Below are 16,622 nucleotides of genomic sequence, written 5' to 3'. Positions count from 1 at the left end.
TGCACTCCAGGGTGACAGAGCAAGACTCCGTCACACACACACGCGCACACACACACACGAAAAAGAAAAAAAATGGATTTATCGGCCTGGCGTGGTGACTCACGCCTGTAATCCCAGCCCTTTGGAAGGCTGAGGCGGGCGGATCACTTGAGGTCAGGAGTTCATGACCATCCTGGGCAACATGGCGAAACTCTGTCTCTACTAAAAGTACAAAAATTAACTGGCATGGTGGCATGCCCCTGTAATCCCAGCTGCTTGGGAGGCTGAGGCAGGAGAATCACTTGAACCTGGGAGGCGGAGGTTGCAGTGAGCCGAGATCACACCACTGCACTCCAGCCTGGGCGACAGAGCAAGACCCTGTCCCAAAAAAAAAAAAAAAAAAAAAAAAAAAAGGATTTATCTTCATATTTACTGAGTTGTTATGTGTTTTGCAGATATTTTCTTCCATGCTTTGGCTTGCCTTTTTCATTTGTGTAGCAGTGTTTTTTAAAGATCAAACTTTTTTTTTATGAAGTCAGTTTATTGATTTTGTTCTTTTGTAGTTTTCTTTTGTGTTCTGTTAGGAAATGTTTGCTTAACCCTATTCAGTAAGATTTTTTTCAATGTTTTCTTGTAGAAGTTTAGGTCTATGATCTATTTCAAGTTAAATTTTATAAATGTTCTGTGGTAAGGGTTGAAGTTCTTTTTCCTCTCTATTATTATTAAATTCTTTGCACGTGGCTCTCCGGCTTGCTCTGTACATTTTCCCATCTTTATTGGCACCTTTTGTAAAAAAAAAAATGAATAAAAGCTGACCATATGCGTGGGTAATTTCTGCTTTATTGATCTTTTTGCTTGTCTTTTTTCTTTTTTTTTTTTTTTCCTGAGACAGTCTTGCTTTGCTTTCTGGGCTAGAGTGCAGTGAAATGAAAATGACTCACTGCAGCCTCCACCTCCTGGGCTCAAGTAATCCTCCTGCCTTAGCCTCCTGAGTAGCTGGGACCCCAGGCACATGCTACACGCCTGGCTAATTTTTTGAATTTTTGTCGAGATGGGGGGGTCTCACTTTGTTGCCAAGGCTGGTCTCCAACTCCTGGGCTCAAGTGATCCTCTCAAACTGTTGGGATTACAGACGTGAGCCACTGTACCCAGACTTTACCTGTCTTTATACAGTACCATACTTCATTGATTACTGTAGCTTTCATAGTAAGTCTTGAAATCAGGTAGTATGAGTATTCTAACTCTTTTCCTCTTTTTCAAAGTTATTTTGGCTATTCTAGGTCCTTTATGTTTTCATGTAACTTTTAGAATCAACTTTTCAGTTTCTACTGAGATTTGGAGTGGAATTGCGTTGAGTGTATAGATCAATTTGAGGTGAATCAACATTTTGCTAATAATAAGTCTTCTAATCTGAATAGTATATGTGTTACTCAAAGTAGAGGGCCATGATTCTGTCTATTTGTGTGTGTATGATTTGCTCACTTTATTTGACAATCAGTGGTTAGTTCTTGTCCACACTGACTTTCGACAGATTTTTGAAAGTGGTGACAGGCACATAGGTAATCAATGTATAGAGCTTGTTTGGTGAATGTTCAGCCTCATCATGTTTTCTGGAAAACCACATATGGATACCTATGAGATATTGCTTGTTCCTTTGTTCCAGACAGCTTTGTTTTGCCTGGTGTCAATGCGCACATCTAGAATTCCCATCTCCTTCATGGCAAATTTCTGGATCTCTTTGAGTACCTGAGGGCCATGCTTCTTGAAGCCCACTCCATGGATGTGCTTCTGAATGTTGCTGGTGTACCCTCAGGTCACCTTATGGATGGCAGAATGATTCTTGAAGCCCACTCCATTCGTGTGCTTCTGAACGTTGCTGGTGTACCCTCGGGTCACCTTATCGATGGCAGGATGTTTCTTCTTGCCGCCCATCTTTGTGGAGCCATTCTGCTGGACCCAAATTAGAAAAGAAGAGCATGAAAGATTGTCTCCATTTGTTTTTTTTTTTTTAATTTCTCTGAGCATGTTTTGTAGTCATCACTGTGCAAGTCTTGCATATTTTTTGTCAAATTCATCCTTAAGCATTTCCTATTTGTTATTATAAATGGCTTTTTTTGTTTGTTTGTTTCCAGATGGAGTTTCGCTCCTGTTGCTCAGGCTGGAGGGGCAATGGCGTGATCTCGGTTCACTGCAAGCTCTGCCTCCCGGGTTCAAGCGATTCTCCTGCCTCAGCCTCCCAAGTAGCTGGGATTACAGGGATGTGCCACCACGCCCGGCTGATTTTATATTTTTAGTAGAGACGGGGTTTCTCCCTGTTGGTCAGGCTGGTCTCAAACTCCCGACCTCAGGTGATCTGCCCGCTTTGGCCTCCCAAAGTGCTGGGATTACAGGCGTGAGCCACAGCGCCTGGCCAGTATTTTTTTTTAATGTTCAGTTTCTATTTGTTCATTGCTGGTCTTAGAAATACAACTGATTTTTGTATTTTGACTTTGTTTCTACAGCCTTCTTAAACTCACTTATTAATTTTAGCAGGTTTTTTTTGCAGGTTCCATAGTGTTATCTATAGAGCTGATCACATCATCTGTGGATAAAGACAATTTTATATTCTTCCTTTCTAATCTGTATGCTTTTTATTTCTTGTATGATTGCATTGCTAGAATTTCTAGTGTAATGTTGAATAGAAGTGATGAGTAGGCATTCCTGGCCTTGGTCCTGATCTGAGGGTGAAAGTAGCCTTTTGCCACTAGCCAGGATGTTAGATACAGATTTTTCATATGTCCCCTTTATTACGCCAAGGAAGGTACCTTATATGTCTATATTCCTGAGAGTTTTTAAAAATCAGGAAGGGAAGATTTTTGTTGCAGTGCTTTTTTGTGTCTGTCATACAGTTTGTTTTTTAAGTCTGTTAACATGGTGAATTATGTTGATTTTTTTGAATGTTAAATCCATCTTTCATTCCTGGAATATATCCCAGTCGGTCATGATGTATTTTCCTTCCTATGTATTATTATGTCATTACTATATATTGCTAAGAATTTTGGCATCTGTATTCATGAGGGATATTGCTTCGTAACTTTCTTTTCTTACAGCGTCTTTGGTTTTGTTCTTCCGTTTTCTCAGAGAATAGGTTTTCCGATGGATTTTTTTTTTGAAGAGTTTGTGTAGAAGTACTGTTTTTTCTACCTTAAATGTTTGGTAGAATTCAGCAATGAAGATGTGAAGACATCTTTGTGGAGTTTTTCACATTTTTTCTTTTTATTTATTTTTAATTTTTAATGTATTTTCTTTGTAGGATGTGTTTTCCTTTTTATTTTTTAAGGTATGTGTGCCATTTCTTTCTGATATTTTATAATTAGAAGTTGAAACAGCTTTACAGTTGACATCCATATACTCACCCCAAAGGTATATTATGCTGCATTTGCTTTATCACATATCTATTCATTTATCCTTCCCTCTATCCATGCCTCACTATTATTAATGCATTTAAAAATAATTTATAGACAAAAGAACATTTCTTTCTCAAATACATTCCCGGGTTTAGGTTTTTTTTTTTTTTTTTTTTACAGGTTTTCTGTTTTCTTTTCTTTTCTTCTTTTCTTTCGAGATAGGATCTTACTCTGTTGCTCGGGCTAGAGTGCAGTGCAGTGGCGTGATCACAGCTCACTGCAACCTTGAACTCCTGGGCTCAAGTGATTCTCTTGCCTTAGCCTCTTGAATAGCTAGGACTACAAGTGTGTGCCACCATGCTTGGCTCATTTGAAAATGTATATATAGAGAGAGATGGGTCTTGCCATGTTGCCCAGGCTAATCTTGAACTCCTGGCCTCATGGGATCCTCCAACCTTGGGCTCCCAAAGTAATGGGATTATAGGGATAAGCCACCATGCCTGGCCCTGATTTTATTTCTTGAGGTCAAGTTTAAATACAGTTAAATGCAAAAACCCTATTTGTATGTTTAAGTTAATTTTGGCAAGCCCATCCACTCATGTAAGTCAAATCCTTTTTAAGATATGGATCATTACCGTTATCCAGAAAGTTCTCCCGTACCACTTCTCAGACAGTCCCAACCCACACCTCCAAAGGCAAGTCCTGTTCTGATTTTCTTCCATAAAGTAGTTATGCTTTTTCTATAACTTCATATAAATGGAATCATATTGCATGTATGTGTGTCTGTGTGTGTATGTGTGACTTCTTTTGCTTGGAATAACATTTTTGAGATCGGTATTGTTCCCTGTTTCAGTACTTCTCTCTTTTTAATACTTTGTAGTGTAACTTAATATAATGTCATATTGTTGCTTGATGCCCTACTATATGGTCAGTTTTCTTAAATGTTGTTAGTGTTCCTGAGAAGATTGGATGTTCTCTTTTCGTTGGTTTTATGTTTCTCTGTCCTTTCAATCAACCTGTTAATATGCTATTTGTTTCTTCTTAATTCATTTAAAAATCTATTGTTTAATATTTACACTGTCATTCTTCATATTTTAAAGTTATTTTTAAATTTAAATATAACAAAATTGATTTTTTTTGTGGCATATAACTTCATGGGTTTTGACAGATGCATACAGTTGGGTCTCCACACCAAAATCAAGATGCACAACAGTTCCATCAACTCCCCAGAAGCCCTCATGTTGCCCCATTATTAACCCTTCCATCCTCCTCCTATCAGTGGAAATCGCTGATTTTTCATCCCCTCAGTCTTGCACTTTCCTGAATGCCCAACAAATTTTGTTTCACTTAGCAAAATGCATTGAGATTCACCTGTGTTGTTGCATGTATTAATAATCATTCTTTTTTATTGCTGTTTGAATGTATCATAGTTTGTTTCTATATTCACTGGTTGAAAGACATTTGGGTATTTTCTATATTTTGGCAATTAGGAATGAAACTGCTATAAACATTTGAGTACAGGTTTTTGTGTGAACATAAGTTTTAATTTCATTTGGCCACATACCTAGGATTGGGATTGTTATATTTCATGTTCATGTAATTTTAACTTTATATGATATGGAAGGTTTTAAACTATAGACTCTGTCTTTAAAGCTGTGTTCAGGGTATCAGTTTCTTCTTGATTGAGCCTTGATTGAGTTTTTGTCTTTCACAAAATTTGTCCATTTCATCTGTTGAATTTGCAGGCCTACAGTTGTTTCTTAGCTTCACAGATTACCTTTTTAATATATATACAATCAATGATAAAGACGCATCTCTCCTTCTTAATGTTTGAAATTTGCGTCTTCTTTCTGATCACTGTGGTTAGAGGTTTATCAATTTTACAATATTCGCTAAGAACCAAATTTTTTGATTCTTTGATTTTTCTCTATTAACTTTCTATTTTCTGTTTAGTTGACTTCTACTCTAATCTTTATTATTTTCTTTCTTCTGCTTACTTTGGGTTTAGTACTTTGAGTTGAACATAATACAGACAAAATTTAATTTCTCTCTGGAAGTAAATTGACAGATTTTGAAAAGTCCAGATTCCTGGGGAATGTGTGTATGTAGTATTCAGGAGAAAACAGAAGACAGAGCTTCAGAGATAATGAAATTGTGGTATTGTTTTCAATTAGTAAAAGAATGGAGGATTTTCTTTTGGATATTGATATTTCTGCCTGTTCATCTAACTTTATTTCAAACTCTGAATGAAGTATATCTGTAAATTATTAAAGGTGAAATCCCCATGATAAGCATTTTGATGTTTATCATACACAGAGCCATCTGTGTTAAATATATGGCATCATTTAAGTTGGGCAAAATACTATCTGGAGGAATAAAATTTTACTCTTGTCTCTACTGTTAGCAGTTATTTAGCCTAAAGGATGATATAATGTTTATTTGAATTTAAAATATTCATTTAAGTCCCCACGTCTTCCCCAATGAGTAACCTCTACCTCAACTAAGGTATATGGCGTTTCTGGAGCTGTGTTCATTTGGTATGCTGTGATATATTGGAGTAAATAATTTCTGTAATGTATGGAGTGGAATTTGTATTACTGTTTTAGGTTGTCTTCCAAAGCCTGAATTTGAATTAAGGAACTATGTTGCTCCATTGTTTGAGCATTCTATTTAAATATTAAAGCAGATGTGTTTTCTTCTGTAAATAGAAGTAATTTTATTTCTGAGAGATGAAATTGGCTTAATCTGTTTTGGGTTCTATTTTTAAATGAACTATTTCTTTTGTAGTCTTCAAGAAGAGATATAGACGGTATTAGAATTGAAGAACTGATGGAGGGATGTGGTATTTATAGCACGATAAGAAAATTATTTTGTTTACTTTTCTAATCACTTAATATTACATTTTATTTTTTAGATCCTGTTTGACCAAACTCAGAGATCAATTAAGGCACAGCTTCAGAACTTTGTTAAAGAGTAAGTCAATTGCAGTGAAGAGGAAAGAAAATTAACTAGTTAATGATCAATCTGAGAATTCGTATCTTTTGGAAGAAGTTATATACCATGAATTATTGAAAATATTGACATTTTGTTTGCTTTGTGAAATGCATGCTGCATTTCTTCCTAAATTACTCTATAGGTAAATTAGACTTGATGTCTTTCAGTGAATCACTTATTCCACAAATACGTGTTCTGGAAGATACTTGGCTAGGATACGTAGCTATAGGTTTAAAAAATATTTTTAATGTAAATAATCTAATTGTTCTTTCACCATCAAAGCAAACCCCAAAAGTGGTTGAAATACTATTAGTTATTGTAGTTGAAACTGTGTTTTCCATTGTTTCAATGTGGTATTTTCTTTGAAGAGAAGATAATGGAATATACGAGAATGAGCCATGAAAGTACATGATTTTTGGGCCGGGGCGCAGTGGCTCACGCCTGTAATCCCAGCACTTTGGGAGACTGAGGCGGGTGGATCACCTGAGGTCAGGAGGCGAGACCAGCCTGGCCAAGATGGAGAAACCTCGTCTCTACTAAAAATACAAAATTAGCGGGGCGGGGTGGTGCATGCCTGTAATCCCAGCTACTCGGGAGACTGAGGCAGGAGAATCGCTTGAACCTGGGAGGTGGAGGTTGCAGTGAGCTGAGATCGCGCCATCGCACTCCAGCCTGGGCAACAAGAGTGAAACTCAAAAAAAAAAAAAAAAGTACATGATTTTTGTGACTTACGAGTATTTTGTGTCACCTCACATTTTCTTTGTGAAATAAAATAGAACTAGAAATTTTAAAAATCAGAAATTTCCATATTAGGAAAGTTTTTTCTTTTTCACATTAATAATACAGGTTTTTCTCTTTTGATTCCTGGCTGGGAATATATAAAATTAAAGTTTATTATAATAGAGCTGTACAGTGGTGTTAGATCTCATTAAGATAGTATACTGTTTTAATAGGTTAGAATTTGTTGTTCTGGAGGTTATGTACTACAGTTTCTTTTCTTTGGTTTTTTTCTTTTTTAAATATAGAGACAGGGTCTGACTCTGTTACCCAGGCTGGAGTACAGTGGCTTGATCATAACTCACTGTAACCTCGAATTCCTGGGCTGAAGTGATCCTCCCACCTCAGCCTCCTGAGTAGTTAGGACTGCAGGCATGGACCACCACTTCTGGCTAATTTATCTTTTATTTTTTATTATTTGTAGAGGCAAGTCTCACTATGTTGCTGAGGCTAGTCTCAAACTCCTGGCCTCAAAGCAGTTTTCTTACCTTAACCTCCCAAAGCACTGGGATTACAGGCACCCAACCAGATTCTTTATAAATTACTTTGTGATGAACACTCAGAATGTCTTCATAGAATGCACACACAACAGTTTATGGCATCTTTCAAATAGTTGAATGTCTTTCTTACATATACTTTATTATGGTTTTTATAAAATCATTTGTCTTCAAGTTATTTTACCTAGCTCCCTAGTAGAAAAATAAAAGCAAAGGGATGTTATGTGACTAAGATCATTAATGAACCAAGTGTTTCAGATTTTCAGACTATTAAAAGGGATACTGTTATTCTTTGCTGATGTAACGATTCTTTCAGAAATTGATGTGTTCCAGCCTGGGCAATAATGTGAGACCACAGAAATAAAAAATAAAAATTAGCCTTGTGTGGTGGCATGTGCCTGTCGTCCCAGCTGCTTGAAAGGCATGAGGTGTGAGGATCGCTTGAGCCCAGGACTTTAAGGCTGCAGTGAGCTATGATCATGCCACAGCATGAGAAATGAATGTTGTTTCTTAGAGTGTGGTCTGTAGACCACCCATGGTAGTAAAATCAAGGACGTGTCTTAAAAAATACTCCTCAGATTTCTAGGATTTTTCTCGAGGGCTAAAGAATCATAATCTCTCGGAAAGGGCTCTGGAATTTGCATTTTTAACCAGTGCCCTATAGTGATTCTTATGTATACTACCTTTTAAAACTCATTTGGTTAAATAATGGTACATGTCCCTGAATTTGTCTTTAGAAAAACAATTAACTTTATGTTTCTGTAATGTTAATTAGATAATTTATTGTCATCTCAAGTTATGTAGATTTAAATAATGAAATTTTAGCTGACTTTATCAGGATTTATACAAAATTGAGAAACAATACATATTTTAGTTTGAAGAGTGAATGTGTTTCAATGTGAGGTGAAACAAAAAATGGAGGAACATAGGAATTCAATTCTAAATGTTATTTTGCTAAATTTTTTTTTTGAGACGGAGTCTTGCTCTGTCGCCAGGCTGGAGTATAGTGGTGTGATCTCAACTCACTGCAAACTCCGCCTCCCATATTCAAGTGATTGTCCTGCCTCAGCCTCCTGAGTAACTGGGACTACAGGCACATGCCACCATGACCAGCTAATTTTTTTGTATTTTTAGTAGAGATGGGGTTTCACCATGTTGGCCAGGATGGTCTCGATCTCTTGACCTCATGATCCACCCACCTCGGCCTCCCAAAGTGCTGGGATTACAGGTGTGAGCCACCGCGCCCAGCCTGCTAAAGTTTTTTAATGAAGCAAGTTATAAAAGTTTCACTAAGTTTTTCTTTTTTTAGAGATCTTAGAAAATTCAAAGATGCCAAGAAGCAATTCGAAAAAGTCAGTGAAGAAAAAGAAAATGCATTAGTAAAAAATGCCCAAGTACAAAGAAACAAACAACATGAAGTTGAAGAAGCCACCAACATTCTGACAGCAACAAGAAAATGTTTTCGACACATAGCCCTCGATTATGTGCTTCAGGTATATAGTTTCTTACTGTGTATGTTTTCAGACAGTGCTTAAACAGGTTGTTACTTTTGAGTGATCACCCTAAGAAGAATAAATACTTTTACTCTGAACTTAAAGTTAAAACATAATCTTAGGTGGAAAATTTCCATCTGTGTAGCTATTAGTTTACCTATGTGTGTATGGATATATATTCCTTTGGTTCTGAGTTCTGCCTCTTTTCTCTTAACATTATATTTCCCATTTTAAAATGTTAAAAAGCATTTTTAGTTGCTATATGTTATTCTCTGGAGTTGTTATGTCAATTTAACTATCTTTTATTATACCATTTTATTATTTCAATAAGTTTAGGGGTACAAGTGGGTTTTTGGTCACATGGTGAATTGCATAGTGGTGAAGTGTGGGCTTTTATTGTATCTGTCACTCCAGTAATATACATTGTACCCAACAGGAAATTTTTCATCCATCACCTCCCTCCCACCTTCCCCCCTTTCCGAGTCTCCAGTGCACATTACACCACTCTGTATGCCCCTGAGAACCTATAACTTAGCTCCTACTTATAGGTGACAACACACGGCATTTGGTTTTCTGTTCCTGTGTTACTTCCTTTAGGATAAGGGCCCCTAGTTCCTTCTAAGTTGCTGTAACAGACATTTGTGGTGTTCAAGTTTTTGAGCACCACAAATAGGGAAAATATAATTTTCAATAATTGTGAGTGATAATAACATCTTTACACTTCTTATTTCTTTAGATTAGATTCTTAGAGGTACTAAGGTTCACCATATTGCCAAATGAAAAATCTTTCTAGAAGTAGTGTTATCATATTTTTGCTTTAGGTGCTGCTTTTAAAAACTAGAAATCTGGGCCAGGCGCGGTGGCTCACGCCTGTCATCCCAGCACTTTGGGAGGCCGAGACGGGTGGATCACAAGTCAGGAGATTGAGACCATCCTGGCTAACACGGTGAAACCCCGTCTCTACTAAAAATACAAAAAATTAGCTGGGCGTGGTGGCAGGCGCCTGCAGTCCCAGCTACTCGGGAGGCTGAGGCAGGAGAATGGCGTGAACCCAGGAGGCGGAGCTTGCAGTGAGCTGAGATCGCACCACTGCACTCCAGCCTGGGTGACAGAGCGAGACTCCGTCTCAAAAAAAAAAAAAAAAAAAAACACACACACAATAAAACAAACAAACGAAAAAAACCAAAAACTAGAAATCTGTATTTGGTAAGTTGCTTGGTGTTGGTGATCTTCCAGTCTAATTTATAGCTGAAAGTGATAGGTCTCCAAAGGTATTTGAGACATGAGAAATGAAGGCATATTATATTGCGTGTTTCTATATATCATGGAATTTAAAGCCTAAAAAAATTTAATGCTTAGGGAATTACCTTATATAAATCTCCTTTTAGAAAACAATAGTGGTTGTCCTCAGAGATTGTTTACTTCACAATGATCACAGAATATTTCTTAAGAAAAAATACAAGTAACCAAATAGAAATTAGTGATTAAAAATTACTTAGGTAACTTGGCAAAACAATAGAAAATTAACTTTAAGTTTTTTTTCTATTAAGTTCCTGTTCAGTAAGTGGGAAGTTAAATTTTTAAGATGAATAGACTGTACTTTTGGAGGGAAGGATACTGGACTGGAGTAGTGTATTTCCTGGGTCCTGTTACCTACCTCACATTATACCATTTTCTGCTGTAGTGTGCCCACACTACAGGGTACTCACCCTGCCTAACCCACTGAAGTGGCTCATGCAGAGGTTTTATTCACTAGACGTATTTGAGTTTTTAACCAGCTTGACTATTCTGTTTTACTGCAGTGGTGGACCACACTCTCCTTCTTGAAACATTCTTTTATCTTGATTTATCTGAAACTGCTTTGAGGTCTTCCTCCCAACTTCTATTTCTTTTCCAGTTCTGTCTTGGGCTTCACTCCTTTGTCTGCCTTTTCACTCTCCTTTTTAGGGTTTCATCTTTGGTTTTATTCTTTTCTTTTCTTACTTTGTTTTCTGTCAGTCTCATCATGCCCCTTCACCACCTGTTATTATAGGTAGATGACCAAGTGTTTTTTCCCCAGAGGTACTTTGTTCTCATTGTATTCAAAACTGAAATCTCTTACCTTCCAAAATGGCTTCTCTTTCCCTTTTGCCCTTATCTCATTGAATGGTGTCACTTTTTTACTCTCATAGAAGTTCGAAATGAGAGAATTATATCAGATAGTCTCATCATTGTAAGCCAGTATATCTAGTTGCCAAAATGTCTTGAAAATTCCTCCTGTGTACCTCTTAAATTGGTTCTTTCTTCACCTTTGCTGCAGCCCTAAGTCTTACTGTTTCTTGTCTGGAGTATTAAAGTCTTCTCATGAAATTGGTCTGCCTTGCATTGCTTTTACCTGCCCTGTCACTAATTCACTCTCTGTTTTGTGATCCGGGTTACTCAGACTTCTCCAGGCCAGAAGGAATAATTTTTGCCTCTGCCTTCTCTGTGTTGCCGTATTTTTGTACACATTGCAGTTAGACTACTTACGCGTTTATTGTAAATATTTATTTATATATTTTTTCTATTTCTAGATTGTATCCCTAGCCTCTAGTCCAGTGGTTAGAAAATAGATATGTAGTAAATGTTTTTTGAGAGAGTGAACGGCTTAATGTTACAAATTTTATACTGGGAGGATTAGCTAAAATTTTCATTATTTTTAAACTTACACATTATTTTCTTGGGTGTCCATATGTAAGTTAGGAATCCTCACACTGCCTCCTCATGCCCACCACCCCCAACAAATAACTATTAGTTTGTTTGATTTTTCTGATGGGAATTATTGTATCATTTTATGGCCTTTATTTCATTTATGTCTACTTTAGAGAATAGTAAGTAATAGATATCCAAATGTATAAAGTTTGTCTTGCTTAACTACTCTAAATATTTGAGTTTACTTTTTCCCTCCAATAATTTAAATGCTATATAATTTAAATATTATATAATATAAAAATCCTATTTTATATAGCATTTTATTTTTATATGTAACATTTAAATTTAAAAATTTTATATAGCAATTTTTTCAAATAGAAAAAAGGACATATAAAACAGGCATTTTAACATTATTCAGTGTTTGAGTAGTAGGCTATTTGCAGCTTCTTCTTTACTTAGAGCATTTGAAAGTGAATATTGTAGTTCTCTAAACTGAATAGGCTTTGAAATACATGCAGAAGAAACTAGTCTTTTGTTTCTGTTTTTGTTTTTTTGAGAAGGAGTCTTGCTGTGTCGCCCAGGCTGGAGTGCAGTGGTGCAATCCCAGCTCACTGCAACCTCCGCCTCCAGGGTTTAAGTGATTCTCCTGCCTCAGCCTCCCGAGTAGCTGGGATTACAGGCGCCCACCACCATGCCTGGCTAATTTTTGTATTTTTAGTAGAGATGGGGTTTCACCATGTTGGCCAGGCTGATCTCAAACTCCTAATCTCAAGCGATCTGCCCACCTCAGCCTCCCAAAGTGCAAGGATTACAGGCGTGAGCCACCTCACCCAGCCAGAAACTAGTCTTATGGTTAAGTAAAGTTACTTAGATTTTTCTTGTTCTGTTTTTTTTTTTAAATTTAGTGCTTTAAAATTATTTGATAAAATACAGAATTCAGTGGGAAGGACATATTAAAAAGATATTGTATAATCTTTTGACAGTATTGGCAAAGAGTGAATGATTCTTTTTTTAAACATTTCATTAAGCTGATAGATAATAACAGACAAAAATAAAATGTTTGTTGTGAATTTCTGGAGTTGGGAGAGATCCTCTAAAAGGCAAATCTTTTAATTTATTGATCTTTCAGTAAATTTAGTCTAATTAAAACATTTACTTAAAATCTGGCCGAGTGCAGGGGCTCATTCCTGTAATCCCAGCGCTTTGAGAGGCCAAGGCAGGAGGATTGCTTGAAGCGAGGAGTTTGAGACCAGACTGTGCAACACAGTGAGAACCTATCTCTACAAAAAGTGAAAAAAATTAGCCAGGTCTGGTGGTGTGCACCTGTAGTCCCAGCTACCCAGCTACTCGGGAAGCTGAGATGGGAGCATTGCTGGGGGCTAAGGCAGGAGGATTGCGTGCCCAGGAGTTCGAGGCTGCAGTGAGATCTGATCATGCCACTGCACTCCGGCCAGAGTGGGCAACAGAGTGCGACTCTGTCTCTAAAAACAAAACCTGTTAATTTATTTAAGAAATATTTATTGAGTGCTTAGTGTGTGCCACTACAGCTGGGAATAAGGCAAAGACCCTGGTCTCACTAGAATTTACACTTCGGTTAGGGAGAAGACACAAATCAGAAAATATAAGGTAGTTATAAATGTTCTGAGTAAAATAAATGAGCTTGATGTACTAGACAGTGCGTAAGAAGCTACCATAGACCTTTGTGAGGAGATGGTATTTAAGTAGAGACCTGATTGGTAGGAGATAGCCTGATACCCATCTGGGCGGAACATCATGGCGTGTGCACAGAACAGCCAGTGCAAAGGCATTGAGGTGGGAGTGGCCCCGGGCTCAGGTTGAGGTGGGAGTGGCCCCGGGCTCAGGTTGAGGTGGGAGTGGCCCCGGGCTCAGGTTGAGGTGGGAGTGGCCCCGGGCTCAGGTTGAGGTGGGAGTGGCCCCGGGCTCAGGTTGAGGTGGGAGTGGCCCCGGGCTCAGGTTGAGGTGGGAGTGGCCCCGGGCTCAGGTCGGAGTACAGAAAGTGGGAAGGTAATAGAAAACTAGGTCAAAGAGGTAAGGTAGGTAGGGGCCACATCACACTGGGCCTTGCCGGCCATGGTAGGAAGTTGGAGGGTGTTAAGGTAGAGGTAACATGATCTTATTTATAATTTTTTAAGATGGGCCTGGCGCAGTGGCTCATGCCTGTAGTTCCAGCACTTTGGGAGGCCAAGGCGGGTGGATCACCTGAGGTCAGGAGTTAAGACCAGCCCGACCAACATGGAGAAACCCCGTCTCTACTAAATAGAAAAAATTAGCCGAGCCTGGTGGCACATGCCGGTAATCCCAGCTACTCGGGAGGCTGAGGCAGGAGAATTTCTTAAACCCAGAAGGCAGAGGTTGCAGTGAGCTGAGATTGTGCCATTGCACTGCAGCCTGCGCAATAAGAGCAAAACTCTGTGTCAAAAAAAAAAAAAAAAAAAAGATGACTGGTTGCCTTGTGTATAATGGATTGTAGGGAGTCAAGAATGGAAGCAGAGAAGAGACTAATTCATAGCCTATTGCAGCAGTCTGGAAAAGACATGATGGTGGTAGTGGTAAAGTGCTGAGAATTTACATTTAGGTTGTATGTGAAACTTTGATGAGCAATTAGATAAAGAGGGTGGGAAAAAGATGGAATTCCCAGAGCTTCAGATGTCAAAATAGTTCCATCACTCTAATATCGGTTAAATAACCAGTTTTTCTTTTAGCTCAGAAATGTACGAGAATTTCACTGGAATGTTTGTCTTAACTGTGTTTTGCAAAAGGATAGTTGAAGGATGAAAAAGCTTGAGCTTTGTTTTTATTTGCTTTTTCGAAAAGTATTAAACCATTAAAATAAGCTTTACAATATTGCATTATGGATTAGCTTTAAAATAATGCATGGGTGATTAACCACGTGTGTTTTCCCTCAGATTAATGTTCTTCAATCAAAAAGGAGATCAGAAATCCTAAAATCAGTAAGATATTAATTGAAATTATGTTTTAAATATTTTAATATGAAACTAAATGTACGTATTTAGGTGTTGAAAGAGCATCTGCTATATACATGATAAGGTTTATAATTACTCTTCTTTTTGATCTTCATTTGTGTTTCTTATGTGGCACTGGACTTCTTTTTGTCTCCTTCATGTTACAGTTGTTTGTGTGTCTCATCTGTTGATACACTGTGAGGTCCATAAAGGTAGACTCTATACTGTTATGTTTTTGTTTTCTTTTATCCTCATATGTTGCTTTACATGCACTAGATGCCCAGTACCATTTGGTGAATAACTAAAAATGTTTGGTATAAAAACCTGTGAGAATATTTCAGAATTTGTTTTGAAAGTTATGAACATAAAAAACTGTTACACTTAGGTTTTTAATTTTTTCTCACTTGTTTTGCTTTAAAATTTTTTTCCCAGCCTCTTTCAACATATTTACATTTTTCTCTATAATTTTTGGCATTATTTGGACTTCAAGAATATTTGAGATTGAGGATTTATATGAATAGTATCATTTGGAGAATTTTTCCCTTAAAGTTGATGGTGGGTCAGTCTTTTGGTTTGTTCTTCGGTATGCAGTTACAAAACCAGTGGGATGAAATTTGGGGATCACTTTTTTCCTTGAGCCTCTTCACCCACGTGACAATGAATTTTTTTTTTTTTTGCGGTGGGGAGCCCTATTTTTGGTCTTAAAGCTAACGAAGGCTGGGTGTGGTGGCTTATGCCTGTAATCCCAGCACTTTAGGAGGCTGAGGTGGGTGGATCACCTGAGGTCAGGAGTTCGAGATCAGCCTGGCCAACATGGTGAAACCCCATCTGAACTAAAAATACAAAAAAATTAGCTGGGTGTGGTGGCGGGCGCCTGTAATCCCAGCTACTTCGGGAGGCTGAGGCAGGGGAATTGCTTGAACCCGGGAGGCAGAGGTTGCAGTGAGCCGAAATCGCGCCATTGTACTCCAGCCTAGGTGACAAGAGTGAAACTCTGTCTCAAAAAAAAAAAAAAAAAAAAAGCCAACGAAGTGGGCAGGGCATGATGTGGTATGGCATAGCACTCTTTATATTTTGATAACCTTAGTAATAATCTCTCAACTCTGAATTACTTACTGACTTACTTTTTCCCCAAAAGGCTATGCTTAAGTTGCCTTAGATTCTTGTCCCCACCTAGCTTTTTTCTAAATTTTATGTATATATTTGTGTTATATCTTATCAGGTAAACACATTGTACTTCCTGTTTTCTAAAAGATAATATTTATACCCCACTTGTTTTCGAGATTGACAGTAATGTGTATTAATTGTAGAAAATTAGAATGTGTATGAAGAAAAATAAAAACTACTTAGAAATTCTGCTACCAAGGGGAAGCCACTATTCATATCTTGGCATACATCTTCGTCTTTTCCTCTCTTTCTGTGTGCGTGCATGTGTGTGTGCATGAACTTGAATATATGCCTTTTAAAATCACATTTAATTTTTTAATGGGAATCATTCCTACATACTATTTTATAACTTTCTTTTTTCACTAATACACTGCAAAGTTATATGTCATTAAATATCCTTTATTTAATGATGGCTTTTGTGGCCAGGTAGAATTCTACCACCTGAATATCCTAGGGGTTGGCACATGTTTTTTGTAAAAGTCCTAGTAGTAAATATGGTAGGTTTTACAGGCCTCATGGTCTCTGTTGGAATTATTCAACTGTGCTATTATAATGAGAGAGACAGTATGTAAATGAATGGCTATGGCTGTGTTCCAATAAAACTTTATTTATAAACACAGAAATTTGAATTTCATATAATTTTCACATATCATAAATTTCATATATTTTCATTGC

At 37.5% G+C, this 16,622-nt stretch overlaps 1 protein-coding gene across 50 annotated transcripts in view; it reads left to right on the top strand.

Annotated features, from left to right (window-relative positions):
- ACAP2 (ArfGAP with coiled-coil, ankyrin repeat and PH domains 2) overlaps positions 1-16,622 on the top strand; it is a 168,792-nt gene that overhangs the window by 95,847 nt on the left and 56,323 nt on the right. For 48 of the 50 annotated variants that reach the window (XR_010155408.1, XR_010155406.1, XR_010155407.1 and 45 more), the window contains 3 exons: positions 6,280-6,338; positions 8,943-9,126; positions 14,724-14,768. Coding sequence is in view for 39 of the 50 variants with exons in the window: in XM_516962.9 (XP_516962.3) it covers positions 6,280-6,338; positions 8,943-9,126; positions 14,724-14,768 (288 nt within the window). In the remaining 11 variants the exon portion in view is untranslated. The remainder of the gene's footprint in view (positions 1-6,279; positions 6,339-8,942; positions 9,127-14,723; positions 14,769-16,622) is intronic. The other 2 variants (XM_054682426.2, XM_054682419.2) reach the window with 1 other exon arrangement.

The sequence above is a fragment of the Pan troglodytes genome, chromosome 2 (genome assembly GCF_028858775.2).
Source record: "Pan troglodytes isolate AG18354 chromosome 2, NHGRI_mPanTro3-v2.0_pri, whole genome shotgun sequence".
In the NCBI taxonomy this organism is placed as follows: domain Eukaryota; kingdom Metazoa; phylum Chordata; class Mammalia; order Primates; family Hominidae; genus Pan; species Pan troglodytes.
This window is presented reverse-complemented; position numbering and strand designations above follow the sequence as displayed.